This window comes from Micromesistius poutassou (assembly GCF_964030765.1).
Source record: "Micromesistius poutassou genome assembly, chromosome: 10".
Lineage (NCBI taxonomy): Eukaryota > Metazoa > Chordata > Actinopteri > Gadiformes > Gadidae > Micromesistius > Micromesistius poutassou.
In genome coordinates, this window is record NC_140280.1 from 15,796,305 (window position 1) to 15,818,402 (window position 22,098).

General features: G+C 42.0%; 1 protein-coding gene across 2 annotated transcripts in view; it reads right to left on the bottom strand.

Annotated features, from left to right (window-relative positions):
* Window positions 1-3,917: 3,917 nt before the first annotated feature.
* ntm (neurotrimin) overlaps window positions 3,918-22,098 on the bottom strand; it is a 271,917-nt gene continuing 253,736 nt past the window's right edge. The window contains exons 3-8 of one of the 2 annotated variants that reach the window (XM_084473817.1): window positions 21,202-21,327; window positions 9,844-9,972; window positions 8,631-8,751; window positions 8,098-8,249; window positions 7,161-7,196; window positions 3,918-5,011 (exon numbers count right to left, since the gene is read on the bottom strand). In XM_084473817.1, coding sequence (XP_084329943.1) covers window positions 4,905-5,011; window positions 7,161-7,196; window positions 8,098-8,249; window positions 8,631-8,751; window positions 9,844-9,972; window positions 21,202-21,327 — 671 coding nt within the window. In that variant the 3' untranslated portion in view covers window positions 3,918-4,904. The remainder of the gene's footprint in view (window positions 5,012-7,160; window positions 7,197-8,097; window positions 8,250-8,630; window positions 8,752-9,843; window positions 9,973-21,201; window positions 21,328-22,098) is intronic. The other variant, XM_084473818.1, reaches the window with a different exon arrangement.

Consider the following 22,098-nt stretch of genomic DNA (forward strand, 5'->3'; position numbering starts at 1 on the left):
TTGCATATTCAACACATGATTACAACACAAATACTCCTTGTTGGAACAGCTCTATCTGCACTGCTCTACCTTGCTCCTACAAGCCAGTGTGAATAATCTCACAAACCTTTTAAAAAAGACACTGCGTGCTTCGAGGTCAGGGAGGGGGGAGGGGAGAGAGGACAGCACAACATAGCTGTTAGCGTCCGCTCGCAATGTAGTGGACAGACCACAACAAGACCAATCCCAAGGTTAGGACTTGTGGGGACTTCAAATGAATCAATAGGGCTCCCAGGGTTCTGGCTAGTTGCCATTGTTGTGGAGTGGATAAAGCGTTGCCGTGGCCCCGGCCCTGTGCTAATGACACAATGGCAGGAGAGAGAGAGGGTGTGAGGGATAACAAGGCTATACTTAAGTCTAGAAGCAGGTCTTCCAAGGGTAGCACAGACACCATGAACTTCAAAAGCAAAGGCTCCGGGGGGGGGGGTGGGCGCCCTCACCAGCGGTGATAGAGAGATTGGCTGAGATCATTGGATTCAGCGGCATTGTAGTGATGACATCATACCATATGCATGACTATGGTTGTTCAAACACATTTCAACATTCATGTTTTTAGACGATCAAGGTAAAAAGACAAACACTAAGTTGTTGTTTTTTTGCCCACACTCAACAAAGCTCAACAAAAGCTTGGTGTTAAGATACAACAGTTTATTATTGTCAGTCTTAAATATGAGCACACACTTTTCATAAAGAAAATACAAATAAATCAACAATTCTATACATTGCAGGGAGTCCAACAGAATGTTAATTCTCAGTCCATTTTTTCAAAGCGCTCCGACACAACTGGAGCCTTGTGAACTGGCAAGAGTGTTACGATATGTGGAGATTAACCTCCGAACAGAAGACTTCATCTGCTACCATAATACCTCAGGTAACCGTGACACCAGTTTGAATTGTCATGTCTGACGCAAGTACACGTTAAATATAGATTCTCCTCCGCACTTCAATGTAAGTCGAACAAATGTCACACAACACCTAAAGTCAATAGTGGTCGAGGGCAGCTCAAATACAAGCCTGGGTTATTTATTTTTTGTGTCTCCCTCAAATCAATAGATCAGCATTTTCAAGATGGCTGCTTGCCTCTGAAACACGAGGGAGGGAGGGAGGGAGGGGGGGGGGGGGGGGGGGGGCAGGAGGAGTCTTTTGAAACTTTTATCAAATATATCAACTGTACACCCAACATAGACCCAACTATGGATTGCAAATCAGAGAGTTAACATATCAACCGTACCCAAGCACTACAGTTTGCCATTTAAGTACAGTTTAGAAGACTTCTCTGAACAAAATATATAAGAAATATTTATAAATACCATATTTATTCATTGTTAAATCTTATGATGAAAGAAAATACTACCATTTCATTTTGGGGAATTTGGACTATTTAAAATATATCTATTTGCCTAATTAACAAAAGTTAATGTAAAAAGGCAACAACATTAGGGGTGGCCAATTACCCGACTGAACTGTGAATTGTTAAAACGAATTTCAAATTGAGCGTGATGTCTACTTTCAGACTCCAAAACACGGCCTAGCATCATTAGCAGCAGCTGTTGCTAGTGTTGCTACAGTAAGCAAGTCGTAATGACATGCGTGTTTTTTTGTATTATTCACAGCTTATTGTATTGATGAAAGAGATGCATGAACCACTCTGTAGACTCAAAGCAGAGTACACGGTGAACATAATTAGGTTTCAATATTTACCAGTGACTCAGATATAGAAAAAAAAAGCATCATTATTCTATTTGTGCCTCGAATGTGTCTAAACCACGCGAGAGCAGCCCGCCTCCATAAGCAGCAGTCTCAGACTGCATGGGGGCCACCCTAAGAAGAATGGAGTGTTCAGTCTCAAGGTGTGATTATACCCTTTGACTTTGTTTCTCCCGCCGCCACTCACGGTTCATGGTGCACACAGGCAGAAAACACTTTTTTTTTTTACGGTCTTCAGACCTCAAAGTTGCTTCCATCTCTTAGAACAAATATTCCCCGGCTATATAAAATGAGAATTTGTCTGCCTAACAAAAAAAAGTTTTTTGTTTTTTTTCTTTTACAACTAAACAGAGTGAAGTGTTCTTCAAAACAGGTGTGTATGTTACATGTCAGGAGTCAGAGAAACAGAGAAAAACTTTAAAACAAAACCAAGGTTTACAACTCTAGGAGCATTCTATTTGTGATTACAAAAATGTAAGATACCACATTTAGTTAAATGAGCAAAAAATTAAATGAAGCCAAGTCATATAATGGGTAATATAAGTATGTTTTATCACATATGTCATTTTAATTTGCGCACAACAAGGTAGTCATTTTTTGTTTTGTTTTTTTTGCATAAATGCTCAAAGGTAGAAAGGTAAGGATCACATAAGGATCATGTTGTGAGTTATACAGATAATCTTGCCTGATACAACTAGGTACCCAATTCACCATACACACAACATATACCTTTTGACTGCATTGGTTTCTCTGTAGCTAATAAATGTGATACTACAATAATGTATTTTTTTTAATAAATTGTGACGTTTTTAACAAGCATGGATGATTTCAATGACAAAAAAAGTGGAACGCTATAAGAGGATTTCCTTCACTTAAATTAAGCTAAACCGGCAAACTTTGAGTTTCTGCATATATTAGGCCAACTTTTCTCCTCCTCAACTTTCTTTCCACTTCCTGGGGAACCTCATTTAGGAATATTTCTGCAGAATATGCATTCTGCACGTGGGCTTAGAGACCTACATTCTGTGCTCTGGTGGTGTAGGCTCTATGCAAGCGGGCAAATCACCAACTGTGGTACCATGATGCCAGAAACGATGACTAATTCGAAAATGTGACACATCTTTGTTCCTTGTTGTCATCCAATTTTGGTAGTCTCCTAAGTGGTCCCTTGAATTCCTTCCCTTTTTTTTTTATACAAACAACTGCAAATATAGTCCTGCTTAATATCTAGTTGGGAATAAGATCTTCTAAAACATCCATCACCAATAATGCTGAGAAATAGTTTAGAGTACGTACAAAAAAGTTAAAGGTGGAATGTGTAATATTTGCAGTATACAGAATGCATGTAAATGTCAAAATCTTGTAAAAAAGAAAAAAAAAAAAGATTTCCCAGAGTTCTGGGTGTAGTTGGTGGCTAACCGAAATCATAGTGATTTTAAAACTATACATGTTGTGGAATGTGTGTTGCTACTCAAGCAACCCTGAATACTCTTAACAAAATAAGAGGACAGAGCAAGTTTGGATCTCTCTCTCTCTCTCTCTCTCTCTCTCTCTCTATATATATATATATATATATATATATATATATATATATAACCAATTAACCAAAACATAGTATCTTCTCAATCAACACCTCTGCTGCTCCTTAGTGATCCTGAAGTCATTCTTAGCTTGTTAGCAAACTAAGTGTTAAAGGAGACAGCTTATTGACTAAACTATGTATGTAGTGCAGATGTTTCATCAAGTATCTCCTCCAATTTGTGTGGCATTTAATTGCCAAGCAACCTTATGAATGAAACCATAAGATTGCTTGTATAGAATGCACCTCGTACTGTATGCTTCTCTTCCCTCAGCGTTGATATGGCAGTGATACTATGGTTTGCTCTGTGTCGTCTCAGGAATAAAGCTGTCCTTCAACCTGATCAAGGGGACTGACAAGTCTGCAGTCTCCTCACCTTCCGACACAATAACACAAGAATAATTAGTGAAATTAAATCCACCACTCTGCCGCACGACCACAAAATATAATATACTGATCTTCTGTTGTAGTTTATTAGTTTTTTTGTTAATTTTTTTAACCTCTTCCTCTGCTGTGTTTTGTGTTAGGGGTACAAAATAGGCGCACTACTAATTTACTGTGTGGTAAAAACAGCTTCAGTCTTTGGGTTATTGGTTTCTTAATGCATGCAAGGCATGTTCTTTTATTATGATTATTATATTTTCCTAACATGAACTGGGTCTTTTACGGACACGCACACACGCACGCACGCACGCACACGCGCACACACACACACACACACACACACACACACACACACACACACACACACACACGTGTTTGTAAAACATTTCAGTACGTAAAGGGCATGTGAGTAAAATGTATTTTCTTAAAATTGTACTTATCTTACTCCACACAATGGCAAAGACAAAACTTCATATACTTCCAACCATCTGGAACTATTTAGTTATTCTTTACACCATGTTGTGAACAACTGTTTTGTAAAAAAAGAATTAAACTCGGCTATTTCCCTAAATAATTACATCTTAAGTCATTTTCCCCATCTTAAAGTATCTGTTACACTTAAAATATATCACAAATAAAAGTATATATCACTATCAATCTCAAGAAAGAAAAAAAGTCAAAAACAGTATGCTCTTTCAAACAGTTAGAATCATAATTTGTACACATTAAAACATGACAAGAATTGAAGTTGCGATTGGGCAACTTAACCACTCTCACCTTGGAGGTGGTTAACCTCTCACACTTGCTATACATTTGATGTTTCACCAAAGTTGAATTGAAATGAATGCCAGTAAAACACTTTTTTTTTTTATAGGAATCATCACATTGAAATGTTTTTTTCAACTTAAAAACCAAAACAATAGGGCATTGTATTATAATTTAGGGAAGAAAATATGTTAACATAATATAACATAAAATTGTAAAACGTGTTACATTCCGCAAAACAGAAATACTTAGATTGATCAAATCAACAGAATAACATACAATATTTTCCTTTTTTTGTCTCGGGGGTCAACGTGATGACATTATGGTACCTTATGCAGTTCATTATTCCAGTTGAGAGGGAAGAAAATACACATACATACACCCGCAAACACACGCCAAAAACACACTGCGTTCATCAGCCGGCGCGTGTTCAGTTCCGGAGCAGTAACGGCAACAGGGCTATGAGGAGCAGGAGGAGACAGCTGGCTGAGTGCATGCCCTGCACGCCACCGCTTCCATCCTGAACTGCTCTCGGCCCTGAACCAGGATGAGGCGGATGAGGAGGAGGAGGAATAGAGATGCATCAGGATGAGTTTTTCACACCAAAACATGACTTTTAGCATTTCCTGTTTTCCTGTGGCTAAGGTCAATGAAAGGTGCTCTGGGGGAATATCGGTTTTAACCCTTGACATTGTTCGACTATTATAGGGGACAGGAGGGCTAAAGGGCCAAAAAACAATCATATTTCTGGTCTGACTTTTTTTTAAAGGTTTTCTGGTAGATGATGTCTAGGAAAATGACTTGTGCCAGTCAATTGCCATTCTATTATTAAATTAATTGAATCCAAAACCTATCAAACCAACATTTGATTGACTGCTCCTATATTTGTTAAGACAGATAGTAAACATTAAATGTATTTATCTGATGGCAACACAATAAAAGAAAACATGCAATTTCTTCTTCAAATATTGAGTTGGTGTAAGCAAAATGGAAGGCCCTATGTGCCATGAGGCACTTGGAGGACAGGTAACAGGTAACAGGTAAGCAAAATTGGCGACACTTTATCTATCATTCATTCTGCGTTTACGTTTGCTTAAAGCACGGTAGACGATCTGCCGCCTTATATATATATATATATATATATATATATAATATTTATTGCAGACTCCTATAACTGCATCAAAAGCAACCCTTTCTCAGCACCTCCATCACACAAAGAATAAAAAGGCTGTTGGCTCTGCTCTGAGTGCTTGCGAGTGATTTTGAGAATAGCGGGCTTTGCTCTGAATAAAAATGTAAAAAGGAAAATAGGATAATGTTTTGGCCTGTGTTAGCTGGAAATGTTTCGTGTAAGACATCTTATACAAATGTAATACTGTGGGGGTGTTGGCTGGAACGTCCTGCCAGACATGTTTCATTAATTTGATACTTAAATCGACCACCACAGGGATGTATTTCTTTCCATTGCCCCGACCCCTCAGGCGGTTGCAGCATGCTGAACTAACAGACAAGCGAGCAGACATTGGGAAGGTTTGTAGGAAGGAGTGTCTGGCTGAAGGACACTGATCAAACATGATATATATATTTAATTTCAAGGAATGAGCAAAAGTCGATTCCTTCTTTTTCTTGCCAGTTTTTTTTCTTGACAGTGTCTGGCATGCTTAAAGATGTAATGAGGATTAATTAGGAACCTCATCAAGTGATAAACGTATTCTAATAAACAAAAATGTTGCAAAATTATTTTAAACTAAGCTTTACTATTTCAATTGGTATAAATGCATACAAATAGTAGGACAAAATGTAATGTTATTTTGTCTTTAAACATCCATGTACCTCGCTTGCAAAGGACGCTCAGCTAATTAGGCTGATAGCTAGATTATCCAGTCTTTCAAATGATTAATAATTAAGCCTTCAACCAAAACCATATTCATGTAATGTAATTATGATGCTTTAAATGGGCTTTGATGACAGGACACTTTACTTGGCAGAAACATGGATACATTGATCGACGAGATGGTTCCAGTATGAAATTTGATATATTTTTGTGCTATCTGCGACATATACTAATTGTATAAAGTCACCTGCTACAAAGCCAGAGAGCCCAAATGTTTCATTTTACTTCAGTGCATGTAACAATGACTACCATTAACTGAGATCAGAAAAAGCTTAAAAATATATACTTACATGAGAAAAGAGCAAACATTAGCAAAAATGAAGTCATGCCACAGAAACAGGTGGTTAGGTTCGCAAAGACAAAAAAACAAAAACAACAGTTAGCCAAACATAAACAGACCATTTCCACAGGAACTAAAATGTATTTCTCATGAGTCATCTCACCTTATTGACCGAAGGTCAGGTAGTTGTATGAAAAGTTTAAAGATGAAAATAATATTTTCGCCCTTTTGTTTTTTACTTAACAAAAAAATTGAAATAACCGAGGAGACGGCCATGCTTTTCCTCGTTAGCAGCTCGGAAATTGGATCGCATATCCCCCGCACAAACTGTTTCCCCGCCCGATTCGGACCCGGTTGCTCTCCGCCAGCGCAGAAACGCTGGCAAGACAAAGTAAGTATCCCTAGTTTGTGAAAATGGCCATGCTTATGGCAGAGTTAGCATGCAGTAGAGCCGTTTGGATGCAAGACGGGTCGCGGCAGCGCATGCAGTCCGCCTTCGGCAGAGTACTAACCTTGCAACAGTGTTGAGCTAGTGGGTTCAATTACCTCTATACCAGCGAAACAAATGGAACAGAGTGACACATCAACAAACAGAACACCGACACATCATGGGCCAGACCAGACTCGGAAGAAGGAAACTTGTGCAGGGAATGACAATACGTGGTAGAATGACATTTTCATATAAAGTAGTTGCAGCAGGTGTGTTACATATTGTATGTGTAGAGTATGGTTTAAAATATAGAAACCATTGAAGTCAATATTTAAACCTGCACTATGTACGTTTTACTATTAATAGCACAGAGATAGAGATAGCATAGAGAAAAGTTCCCTGGATGGATTGACCCGTGGATGGCCGCGTTTTATTCTTGAGGAACTTTATAGTTCAGATATATTTGAATGGAATAAATAGCAGCAGTGGAAAAGTTACATAGTGCAGGTTTGTAATAAGTTGGCATTGCCCTAACAAAACATGGAGAAATCTTTCTGACCATTTGTGGTTTAACTTTGCACTAGACTTGTGTGCGAGAAGAGAATGGTGTGCAGCATGATATATGTCATTATGCCAATGCAACAAACATTCACATTGTAACTAGCATTGTGAATGTAACTAACATATACCAAGTAACTAAAATTCACAATTTGACTAATATTCACAATGTAACTAGCATTGCGAACATAACTAACATTTACACAGTAACTAACATTCACAATGTAACTTACATTGAAAATGTAGCGAGCATTTAAAATGTAATTAACATTGACAATTATATAACATTCGCAATGTTACTAACATGGAGAATGTAGCAAACTTTTACAATGTAACTAACATTGACAATTTAACTAACATTCATAATGTAACCAATATTGAGGATGTAACTAACATTTACAATGTAACTAATATTCACAATGTAACTAATATTTACAATGTAATATTGCGGCTGTACTCACCATACAAGAGAAAGCTTGTGTTTGCACTCCCTAGTTTGTTGAGTGCGACACAGGTGTAGTTACCGTAGTCCCCCTCGGAAACGTTAAAAAAGGTCAGCTTGGACAGAGAGTAGCTGTTCTCAATCTCCATGCCCTCGAAGCCATTGAAGATCCTGAATCACAAAATCAAATCTTTCAATAAAATCAATAATAGTAATAGCAATCTCTCATAACTTTTTGTTGTAAATATGCATCAGCATTGTCAAATGCTGATGCAATCAGCAGTAGGGCATATTTTGTTTTTTTAACAGAATATATTCATGATTCCCCTTTGAATAATGACCATGTAAAATATATTAAATCAAATATGCTAGTTAAATTATTTTATTATACATATATATATATAATGGGTTTGTTAGGCCTTTATGGACAGTGAAGAGGGACAGAAAAGTGAGCTGAAAGAGTGAGGGAAGGACATGGCGCATACGATCAACGAAAACAAACCACCAACAGATAAAACACATGTACCGACATGTACACACACACTACATTACCTCCTGTCATCTTTGTACCACTCGAAGTCTGCCTCTGGCACCCCGTCGGCCTCACACTCCATCACCCCTATCTGGCCCAGAGTCACGCCAATGTCTCTGCCCTCTAACACACTGGGAGCATCTGTAGGAACACCATATATGGTCAATACCCTGGTCAGAGGTCTGTGGAGTGCCCCGGTCAGAGCTGCACTGCAGCAAGAATTCTACTGTATAATCAGTATGACTGTGAATAGAGTTAAGAGCTTATGCAGGAGTTGGTATGGGTACGTTTGGACATGTTGCCCAAGGACGCATGCAGGTCAGGTTGGGGACATTGGGGATTGAACCCGGGACATTTTTCAGTAGCATGATGTGTTATACATGAAAATGAAAGGGGAATATTTGATGGTCTAGTTACTTGATACGTGCTTAACTATAAGACACCCCAAGCATTTTTTTCATGCCAGTTTTGTTTTGTGCTTTGCCAAAACGTTTCTTATAGGATAAGCTGGTCTAAGTGTTATGCTTGCTGCTGGCATTATCAAACAAGTTTCAAATTTCAGCTTTTTTTGGTGGGGTAAGCAAGCATAGACTATAATTACACCCTGATATTGACCATATCTTACTTTTTTTAGATGTTAAGTAAAACCACGTCTTGTTTTTTGTTTGTAGTTTGTGCCGTAAAGCTTGAATAAACATTGTTCCTTACCGCAACTCCAGATACTTCAGGCAGTTTATTTTAGGTGCTTTTTATGTTTATTTATCCACTTATTATGTAAAACACAAAAAGGATGAAAGTGTTGTTTTTTTTTCGCCCAGGAAATATTATATAAAACTGTTTTTTATAAATGAATTGCTGGGTGACTGAAAGTTCACAGGTAGATGTGATACCATTCCGTTTATCAATCGCTTCAGTACATCCAGTAGGTTTGAGCTCATATTCTACTACAGTACATCCAGTTTGAGCTCATATTCTACTACAGTACATCCAGTATGTTTGAGCTCATATTCTACTGCAGTACACCCAGTATGTTTGAGCTCATATTCTACTGCAGTACACCCAGTATGTTTGAGCTCATATTCTACTGCAGTACATCCAGTATGTTTGAGCTCATATTCTACTGCAGTACACCCAGTATGTTTGAGCTCATATTCTACTGCAGTACATCCAGTATGTTTGAGCTCATATTCTACTCAGGGCTCCCACACAATATCCAGGCTGTCTTTAACTCACAGTTGACAGTGATGTCCACCGTCTGGACGTCGGTATCGATCTCATTGATGGCGGTGCACTCGTAGGTCCCTGCTCGGTGTCGAGGGATGGCCTGGATCTCCAGGTACTCATCATCTGACGCCAGGTCTCCTGTGGGCAAAACACATGCAGGACGGGGGTGAGGAGATGGTACATCGAAATTCGGCTGGAGATTGTCCTCGCTGCATACTGCTTGAATATTTAAAATGGGAGTAGAAGACACTGCTGCAGAGTTTGCGATGAAATGACACTTTTGCATCATGCGCTTCGGAATTCACTCTTCTTTTGGAAAATGGATCATTCTATTTAAAAAAAGTCGTTTGGACATAGTCTATGTATGTAGAGTGTCCACTTCCAAGTGTCATTATGGTTCCCTTTCCTGTTCTCCAAACAGGTTGAAGGCGAACATTCTTTATTTAGCCTCAACGCTTGGCCTTTAGGGGGCTGCAGACACTGTGTGTCAGCAGTGGTTTCAGCAGTCCACGCTTAGCCCTCCGAGGGCCCCTCCGCCGCACTCTGACTCAGTCGAGGCGATAAGCGTCCCGGAACTCGCCGTGACTCAAAGCGTCATAACAATCGCATGTGTCAGACGTTTGTCTTTTTTGTCCAATTGACACGCGGGGCATAACGAGCAGTACAAAAACACACTTAGCACGTTAACGCTAAGCACAAAGCGGGGAGCAAAGAGTGACTCAGAGTTAGTCTCTCGCTCTGAAGACGTCACAGCAGGGGATGGCGGTAATAGGGTGTAGGGGAGACAGACGTCACGGGGCTGGGGTCACAAGAGGCTGGAGGAGGAGGCGATGCAGCTGGGCATAAGGCGGGGGAGGAGGAGGGAAGAGCAGACGTGGAGGGTGCCAGGGGACCTCCGCAACACTTAGGCTCTCTTCGCTGCCCTGTCTTCTCTGGCATGTCTGAAGCCAGTGACACGAGGAGGGGGCATCGGTTCACTTGCCAAAAGGAGGCCGCGGTGTCCATCTTAACACATTTAAAGGTGACATATAATACCAACCGGTGTGAGTGTGATTAGCCGTTACAAGCCAAATCGGCCTCTTCTGACATCACCACCTACCCAGTGGACCGTAGCAAACGTTGCTACTCTACCCGTCATACGTACATCGAGGTGGACACGCCCACTTGTGATGTCAGAAGAGGCAGATTTCCAAAACGGCCTGTGATGGCTAATCACACTCACACCTGGTGCTGTAATATGTCATCTTTCAACGACAAGGCCAGGGGGAGGGGGGCTTAGACTAAACAGACCTGGCCCCCCCGAAGCAGCCGTTTAAAGCGATCATGTCACTCTCGTCTGGTCTTTAAATCGTTTTGCTTTGTTTTTGTTTCCGTTCCCTCCCCGACTGACAAGATGTGTATATGAAGTGGGTTTTCCCTCCCTCTCATAAAACACTGTAATAAAAACGACAGTCGGTCAGCAGCCCCCAGCATTCAGATAGATGGATCGATGCGCGTGTGGATGGATGTGTCTAGATGGTCTTACTCACCGCGCCATGGTGCCGCGTGGTCACTGAACTGTAAGAGTCAATGTGAGTCAAGGGACGAGTGCGTGCAACGGTCACTCAAAGTCAATGCCAGCATAGCATCATTCTCCTTGAGTGGCGACAAGCTGCAGAAGCAAATGTTCACGGCTCGGCGACAGTAAACAGCCAACTCCATTAAGGATGTAGGTGATGCACAAGCAACTGCTTAGTTGCTTAAAGTCGCCATGGAATAAAAATGTACCGTCTCACCTAGTTTGCTCAATCCCATTATTCAACAATATTACAGATTAGATTCTCTGCGCGCGTATTGCCGTATTTACGGTTAATGACTTGCATTGCCAAACATGGTGTGAAAAGACAAAACTGGTCGGAGTTGTCTACGGAAGTTTGGACGGATGAATCAAAAATAATCATCTGAAAGAAATCATCGACTGTCAATGCGTAATAAGAATAAATGTGGTTCTTTTAAGACACATTTTTTCCACCCGCTATTGGTTACTGCAGGCAACTGAGACGCTGTTCGCTCAGACTCTGTATTTTCTGCCACTGTTTTTACTGCACATATATCGGCATGCTACACATGTTATTATTATTATTCCATGTCTAATTAAAACAGAAATCTCAAACTAAGATAATATTGTGGAGAATACGTCCTTTGTGAGTATAAATCATTTGATGAATTATAAGGGCAAATTGCTCTGGGACTGTATAAACTAGGATATAAGAGTCCTAAGCAAATTATTATAGGCCTCTTTGTTTCCATCAAGTGAAGCGCCACATCCTTTTTGAGCCTACACTGAAAGTAGGATTTAATGGATTGATAGGCTAATATAAATACTACAGCCCTCTCAGAGAGCACAAAACAATGTGAAATAAATGCAGAATAAAATAACACATTAATAAAAAAAAACGCTTCTTGAGTAGGGGATCCCTAGACTAGCCTCTCTAGACTAATTTGCAGATGCGTATTAATCTTGAACCTCTTAGTTCCTTTTCAATTTCCAAGAGGCGTTAACAAAAAGGCACAGACGGAAATAACTCTGTGACACATCAGCGACTGCCACCTTTGTTGTTTATAAAAATGCCTCAATGGCGCAATCATGGGGCACACGTACATTCATTGTATGTCATGCGAGATATCCGTCCAGTTCCCTGATTCCTCATGACCATCGTGATCAGATGATGCATCGCCATTCGCCACAACCCTACTGGCCAGGGTGTCTTTCCACTTCCAATCAAATCCGACTCCCCCATGTTGGATTCAGCACAAATGGATTGATTTGAATTGAATTCAGGCATACAATTTGAAGTCGTTGCACAAAAGAAAGACCCTACGTCCCGGAAGCAATTTCGTTTGGTCCTACAATTCCGAGACGATAGCACTACCAATATCAGTTTAAGCTGGAATGAAGGTGAGATCTCTTATCCGGGGTGGACCATAGCATTTATGTTCCACTTTGCACAATTGCAAGAGTGCAAATAGGGAGCTTCAATACAACGGCCGGTGTTTTATCACTTTATCCGATTTGTCCCGTTTTCCAGAAATGAATAGAGTGCGGCCTTGTAGGGAATCAAGGTCTTTTTCGCTCGGTGCCCCTCATGAAAGTGCTGCTGCTATTGTGGGGATGAAAGTCATTGTAAAAAAACACTATCTCTGCACTTTTTATACCGGCAATGGCCTTGTGTCACCACCGTCCGAGACACATAGCCGAGGCACATCCAGAGAGGGAGAGAGAGTGAGAGAGAGAGAGGGAGAGCGAGAGTGGGAGAGAGAGGGTTAGAAAGTGGAAGGAGCTGGACGAGAGAGAGAGAGCAAAAGAGCGCGCTCGCGCAAGAGAGAGAGAGAGAGAGAGGAATGAAAAAGAGAGGGTGAGAACAAGCAAGAGCTTTATAGAGAAAGAGAGAGAGGGCTGGGTGAGAGAAATTGATGTGAGGGTAAGAGATAGACGGGTTGAGAGAGAGAGATGAGCGGCAAAAATAATAAAGCGATGCCAAGGTACGAGGATCTTGGATGAGAAGGCCGAGTTTCGCCCTCGGCGAGTCCCTCAAAAGCGGCAACTTTGGCTTTTGTTAAGGATTTTCCTTTTTTGGGAGGGAGGGGAGTTGTTCAAGGACGACAAGCAAAACGGGGATATATAATGAATTAGGAGTGTGTGTGTCTGCATGTGTGTGTGTGCGTGTGCATGGTGGGCAAAGAGGAGCTGGATACGGTAGGAATAAAAGCACATGACAAGGGGACTAGTAGAGTGCACAGGGCTGCTTGAGGGCTGGAGGGGCATTTAGTGTGAAGGAGACAGAGACTGCTGTGAGACTGGATTTAGATTAAACAAGAAATAAAGGACAGGGGAGGGACGGGCGGCAGTTATGTGGACGTCAGGGTGGAATTCAAGGGCTGCGAGAGCGAGAGAGAGAGAGAGAGAGAGAGAGAGAGATAGGGAAAAGAGGGCGGGAGGGAGATAGATATATCCAGCGGGGGAGGGAAGGAGGGGGAGAAGAAACAAGAAGGAAGGAGAGACGGCGGGAGGTAGTGTCCCTCTTGTGGAGACGGCGGTCTGAAAGAAGTATGTTTGTGAAGTAACACTGGCCGTGTTATCGTGCCGGGACGCTATGCGCCACGTTCGCGAGAAGTGGAGCAGCCAGTGTTCCGGTGTTGATGAACATGAGTCACTTATAACAAGTCACATGACCCAGAACCAGAACAAGAATAGTGCCAGGGTGGAAGGACAAGACGAGACAAAGGTACAATTACAGAAGCGTCACGCGCACGCACACGTACGTGCGCGCGCACGCACACACACACACACACACACACACAAAGGGTCAACACCATTGATTTGTTGCAGTGTGTTTCGTTCCCCAGAACTACACTTACCCAGGATGAGATGCTGTGAGGGTTTAAATATGGAGATCATTTTTTTCCCCACTGATTATAAGCCTTGGGCATATGGAACTTTATAATGTGCCAAGCTAGCTTTGATGTATCGTCCTCTTTGAAGAAAACAAACATAAAAGAAGGGAGGGAGGGAAATAAAGGGGGGTAAAAAAGCCAGCATACACACATTGTAGCTTTGGGTGCTATTACCTCTCACATAACAGCCACACACTTAGATTATCTGTTGTGATAGCATCCTATTTGGTTTAACTCTATTAATGGCAAAGCATATATTGGAGCTTACGTGGCCTGCGTCTTGACAGTGAATACCGTCGCTAATGTGTTAGGCCATGCGCCCCTTTATGTTTGAGCACGGCGGCAAATGTAAGGAAGGTGAATTAAGCACAATTATTCCAGTCACTTGAGCAACACCAAAAACAACAGCAGCATTGGCACGCAAAAGACTCAATTATGGATTACAGGTTTAAAGATTACGGAACAATATTAATATTTGTCACTGTTTCTTTGCTCACAATATTTCCCCCCACCGCGCATCGAGAGTCGACAGGCTCAACACACATACTTAGTGCCACTAAGTGTGGACACTCTATTTTCCACGCCGTATCACAGCAATTGAACTTGGGGAACTTCTTTTGCTGGCGGGCTGAGCTCCATCATGCGGTGGTTCATTTGGGCTGCTGGGGGCTGGGAGGCAGCAAGCTCTGCAGTCAGGTGGTGTGGTGGTCTGCTGGAAATACCCCTGATCCGCCTGATCCAGGCCCCCAAGACATCTATCAAGGTGTGTGTGTGTGTGTGTGTGTGTGTGTGTGTGTGTGTGTGTGTGTGTGTGGGAGGTCTACAGAGCTCAGGCTAAGCTTTAAATATCATCAATCCTCTCCCTCTGTGTCTCACACACACACACACACACACACAACCATGTGCACACACACACACACACACTAACACACACACGACACAGACAGACAGACAGACAGACAGACAGACAGAGACACACACACACACACACACACACACACACACACACACACACACACACACACACAGGCAGGCAGGCTTACACACACACACACACACACACACACCGACACATGTGCATGTTTCGGGCACACACACATACAGACTATTTATTTATTTATACAATCTTTGCCCTTATTTTTCCCCCTTCCCCAGGAAGGCCTGCTATGAGTGGGTCCACAGCGAGCAGACCCCAGGCGCCGCTGCACTTGATCTGCTGCAGCAGCGTGGACCGCGACCGGGGCTGGGTCAGAGCCGGTGGCCGGGGGGGGGGGGTGGGCCTGCCGCCCAGCTCTACCTGGAGGGGGAGGGGGGGGGGGGGGGGGCAGCTGAGCATGACAGCGGGTATGGGGGAGTAGAAGAGTCGACCGTGGCAGAGTAACAGCCTGGCGATTTTACTGAATATCAGTCTGAATATAAGTCTAAAAGTATAGTCTGAATAAAGATATTGGTCACATTTTTGTGTCTACTTTGCATCTTTCATTATTGGAGCGAGGGAAAAAAAACGGGTGTTTTCGGTTGTATAGTGTCACGTATCGCAGAATGCGTTGGCGTGGTACACGTTTTATTGTGTCCCTGGAACATATCCAAGGGAGCATTAGTAAAAGCAGACACATTCAATGGTTGCGTGCAATATTGTAATTTGCAATGTTGACCCTCAAATACACCCTCACATATTCTTCAACATAGGGTGTTTAAGGTGGGCTTGTACATCAATATGTAAAACGTGCCACATCGTTTCCCACCCACACAGTGCCTTATAATAGAATTGACTGTCATGAAGATGCATAGATTACACGTTGATTAGTGTGCAGAAACTCAATTGTTGGAAGGCCAATGGATATCTTGCTATGCAAATATAATCTCTCTCTCTCTCTCTCTCTCTCTCTCTCTCTCTCTCTCTCTCTCTCTCTCTCTCTCTCTCTCTCTCTCTCTCTCTCTCTCTCTCTCTCTCTCTCTCTCTCTCTCTCTCTCTCTCTCTCTCTCAACATCATGTGTCCTCAGGACTGCATCAGCATGGATTGATTCCCTGCCTGCATCATGCTTATCTTTCAGGCTTGTGTGTTCTGTGTTTCGGGGTGACGGGGCGCCGTGACGACACATGAAGAGGAGGCGTATGAAAGATGCAACTGCTTCTAATTTAATGAGGCAGAATTAAACCGGTTACACAGTGGATATGGGGGGATGAGCCCCGGGCTGTGACTGTGATGTCTTCTGCAATTGTTCTCTCCTGTTCATCCACACACTCCTACACACAATCATCCAACAGTTCATTACACATGCGGCACGTGCATATTCTATTTCGTTAGAAGGCCACTAATTGGTAACTAATTAGGATCCAGTAGGTAATAATCTACTGGGTGGACAAGACGACACTTCTGCAAGTGCATTTGTCACCACATCAACATTTGTCACGACGGAATGCATAATAATGCAAAGACACTGCTTGTGTAACACTAGATCTACAGGTTGCTTTCCTATAGGTTCTTTACGGTACGTTTGGCTAAGTTGCCAACTACCTATTGAGTCTCTCCCTTTCAAAGGTGCACCAGTCCAAATGTTTATTAAGTTTTGGGCATTAAGCAGACACTTTTATCCAAAGCGACTTACAATGCGTACATTTTTCAGAACAGAAACAATAAAATATCACTGTCAGTACAGTAAGGTTGTTCAGAGAAATAAGTGCCAAGCACTAGCAATTGCTAGGTTAACCCATTCCCCGTATACAACAAAGATAGCTAAGGTAAGATGCTACACGATGCTGAGTACTTTTTTTGCCAGGACGTACAACATACAATAAATGCGTACATTAAGTGCCAGGACACGACCAAGGGTTACATTCATATTGCATGTGTCTTCTCCTGTGCTTCTATAGGGTATTCATTTTGCTCTCAAATATCTTTAGCTCACTAGAGTGAAAACCCTTCAAATTCAAATCATAATAATATTTAAATTGTCAATTCCATAAACTGATGTTCCTGTGATTTGATTCCCTAACTTTTTGCTTTTAATTTATCTATAATTATATGTCTACTAAAGTACTATACCACTTAACGACTTAATGCAAGAGCAGAATTATTCAAATAGGTCCCAAATTATAACCTGGCTACTCTGCTTGCTATATATTTCCAATATACGAGCACTCACAACTTTTGAGAGGTTGACAAAGTAATCCCGCTAACCTTGGATGCATCGTTCTTCATCAATGTGCTTAAAATGTCTTCATCAAAGTGCTTATTTTTAACAACTTCAATAAATAAACTCAGAGTACATAAACAAAACAAGCAATGACACTCAAACACCCATCGCCCTTTAAAGTCACAGTCACACATTCACAATGAAAAATGCAGTTTCCCTTCAAACATTTCAAGGCATCATTTCTTTCGTCAACGTTTGGAAAAGAAAGTGAAAAATATAGAAAATATTGGTTCCATTCAATAATAACATTCTGAGTACAAATAAATCAATCCAGTGCTTTTTTTGTTCTTCAATGGCCATATTCAAATACCCTTCAAGTGACAAGAAGAACACTGTAGCTCACTGTATTCGTTTTCTGAAGCTAAAGGAAGAAACGCATTGAGTGTTGCGATGGTGAGATGATTTACACGCCATTTACCCAAGCATTTTCCCAGCAGAGCTTATTTTACCTTTAATTTATTTACTGATAAAGCTAACCTGGTTTCAATCCAGTGGTGCCCTTATCATGCTCTCCTCCCTGCTCGACAACTGAGAAGGTTGTTCTCCTACAAAGGATCACTCCTTAACGTCTCTCGCCGGTAATGCACTTTAAATCGACGCTGCTCGCAAATGTGCAGAGACAATCATACACCTGCAATGCTTCAACTGCCTGATCGAAAAAAAAGAAAAAAAGAAAACCATAAAGTAGGAATGATGTTAGTCCATCCGCTTATTACAGTGAGACATCAAATTATTTTCATATAAAGCCCTGGCATCTGCCAAAAGCATTCCAGCAGTCTTCACAATTGGAAGAATTCAACCCATCAGTCTGCTGCTATACCGCTGTCTGGCTACTCTATTGGACAAGCTAGGGGACTGTGTCTGCTGCTCAGCGTGGGTCATTGCCCAAGGGCATGACAGTACACAATACGATAAGTAAAGTAAGTGTTACATCACCATCACGCATTGCCATTGGGTTGCCATCCAATCAGCTTCATGTCAATTCTAACACGGATGCATCTGGTGAATGCTGATACATGTCAACATTGTATTGTGTTGTGTAAATCTATTACACATATTATATTCAGAGTATATTCAACATCCTATTCGGTTTTTCACGCAACTCATTTTTCTAACCCCTTTTGCAAACGACATTAAATCTTTAATGTCCCATTGCAGGTCTAGCCTAACATTAGATCATCTATCTTCGCTCCAAAATTGGACCCTTATACAGTATAGCAGATGCTTTGGGTAATGGTTTCAGGGAGGACATCAGCATTACATTCGGTGAACAACAAAGCAAACACACGGTCTATAGAATCCTCTATTCGATAGGAGCCAGATGTTGGAGTCGCTACATAGCGAGCGACAGCATGCTTCTAATTTGAAATTAAACAAAAATAATCGGATGGACCCACTTCTTATTAAGTCAACCATGAGCGTCTCCAGATGTACCTCCTGCCCATTTGGGGCTGAGTCAGCTCCACTGAGGATAGCAGTGGAAACCGGCTCCTCCAGCCATCAGACTGCTATGCTGTCCGTCCACGGAGGCCATTTCCTATTCAGTAGAGTGTGCAATAGTCAGAGACAAGAAGCACACATTCCCACTCCTTGGGTACGTGTCAGGGCATCACTCGAAGCTCAGCCTTGATTGTCTTGTTTGTATGGGTCTGCAGGCATTATAGGTGGGCTGAATAGTTTGTTTGTTTGTGATTCTCTGCTGTATTCCGCCTGTCTTCTGGAGGCAACGCTTTCAGAGCGGAATCCAAGTCCTTGAGGCACAACTAACAAAAACTGAATCGAAAAGAAGAACTCAGAAATGTATAAGGAGTTATCTCTTGGGGGTTATATCTTGGGGTTGCTCACAATTATTCTGACTGTTGTAAGTAGTGTAGGTCAAATAATGTCACTGTAGTACACAGATTGCGGGAGCAGACACTGTCATCTTGAGTCTTGCATTATTCCCCTGTATTCTCAAATATTGTATTATTTGATGCTTCAAATTAAAGTTACCGTGATTCTTAACAGAGGAATAAGATAGAGTTATATATATACATAAGATACATATAACAGTATATAAAAGTTATATAACGCAACCACAACCCGACTTAAGGTAACATTTATAGATGCGTTATTCTGTTCATTTCAATTTAACTGATAATATCAAAGCACTGGTTCCAGATCAAAAGACTAACCCCAGCCGTTACCAAATCCGCAGGGTGGCCAAAGTTCCTTACAAGTCACGGTCCGCGTGCACACAAAGATGATTTAATGATCGCTGTGACTGCTCACAGTCTGTTCACACTCTGTGCAGTGTCATTATTCTCATATGAGTTTAGGCAGTGAAGTACGCTCACATATTTCTTTCCCGGCAGCAGAGCAGAGGTGTGAGATTATTTTAGCAATTGCCATGAACATGCTCTTTAATCTACATTAACCATGGTTCGGGTTCCACCAAGCAGAGAATTTGGAATATAATACAATTGAATTTGATTATATATTATACATGCAGTGGAGCCGCTGGTCTCTGCAGCCTCCTGTGGCCCATCATGGCTGCCCTTTAGTCAGCTATCCCTGGTGCCAGTCCACTACTTATCGTCCCTGACTGGCTTACCTCTTGTCTCAAGGAAACATGCATAAACCAGTCTAAACCTCGCTCTCTCCTTTTCGTTTTCCTGGGGGGAGGGCAGGGCAGGCATTGCTATATCCTCTCCTTGTTCTCCTTAAAAGACAGGTCTGTCACGCCGCTGTCATATTTACATTTCAATCCCCAGATACATGTCACGAGACAAAGGCGAGGGGAATAAAAGAGACTAAAGCGCGAGGCCGCCCCCATCGCTTTCAAATGGGACTGTGCACAAAGCCGGCGCACCGTCTGATTAAGGGAAGAGCGGACACCTTCTGGATGTGAAAATAGAACGCACATTAGGCTTTTACGTGCTTGTGCGTGGGAGATAAGAGCAGCGTGCCAAACGCTGTTGAGTCATGTACAATGCCAGCGAGCCGCCAGCGGGCCCCAGCACACAATAGCCCCGCCACTAACCTCCGTGCTCCTGGCATTTATTCTGAGCGTCAACAACATTAACGTCCCGTCTAGTTACCCGGTGGAATTAGTTCGGTTACAATGTGGTTAGTTTGGCGTCCTTTGTTCCGTTGCGGCGTAATGGTGATTGGGAAACAGTAATTACACGCAAAAGGTTGAGTGGATAATTCAGCGGGTCTCATTCGATGTTATAGACGGCTCGCTCAACAGCACGAGAGAGGGCTAAAGCAGTGACATTTGAGGGAGAGGACTAGAGGGACGAATAAATACCAGCTGGACTAATCCCCCTTGGGTGTAAATAGTGCTCTAATTGAACATTTTTGCTTTTAATTCCAGGGTGTTCTCCGTTGATACCAAGCTAAGGTGTCATCCCTGAGTCGCCTGCAAGCTGTTGCACGCTATTTTCCCTCTGTTTTGAGGAAGTGAGGACTTTCCAGGATCTCTAGCCTGGACCCAATGCACATAGGGCGGGGTTTGTTGCAATGTCTGTGTTGGAAGAACAAGTGCATTGGAATGAAGACAATGAGACAATGAGGGACACTTCAGCACTGGTGGGACGGGCTGCAAGTTTTACTTCTCGTCCTCTAGATCAGACATGAATTAATGAATGCAGCTTCAAATAAGGGAATTTGATATGAGAGGAGGGGACGAGAACACAACAGGTCAAAGGCAGACGTGGCAGTGAGTGATGGTGTTCGGGGTGCATAGATTACCTGAAGGAGAGATTAGTTTCCAGCTTATTGAGGGCTCTGGTTTACCGCTGGCTTGGCACATCAGGGTGACATTGGAGCCTTCGTTTACCACAAGGTCTCTGGACAGGTTGATGATCTTTGGCGGTACTGTGAGAGTAGATTGTGGAGAAAGAGAAGGGAAAAAGAGTTAGGCATTTCCAATGTGCTCCCAAAAAACTAACTTTGGTTTAATTTGTTGTTGAGCAGTGAGGGTCCCACCTCGATGGGCTCTTGTAGATAGATAGATCGATAGATAGAAAAACAGCGTCATTGGATTTGGTCCTCGTTACCGTTTGGCTCAAGAAAAGTTGAAATGTTACCATGTGTGGCTTTGCTGCTGCCGTGCCATTCACACACTCAGAGGGAAACCTGAGTGCCAACCCTCCTTTCAACATGGGTCATGGCCTCGTCCAAAATGTGGCTGAAAAAGCCGAAAGCCGTTATCACAGCTTGGCTTTTGTTGAGTGAAGACTAAAAATGAAGCAGTTAAATAAAATGAAATGATTCAGTCCTCTTGACATTTATAAATAAATATATATATACTATATATATATATATATAAATATATATGTATATGCCTATATATGCCTATATATATATATATATATATATATATAATTGTAATAATTTACTCAGTATTACTAAAGCATAGAATTAAATGAAAAAGGCGGTACAGAAAGTTATTAGTTGTGAGTTACTAAGGGACAAAGAAAAGTCGATTTCCTCGCCCACTCTTCCCTGACCTCAGCGGCGGCTGCGTATCTGTGTGAGTGACTGATCTGTGTTTGAGATTACATTCCAATATGTGTCTGTGTATAGCCGAGGCCGTGTTGGATCCTTATCCATTGATCAGACCGTGGCCCCCATACCAGGTGAACA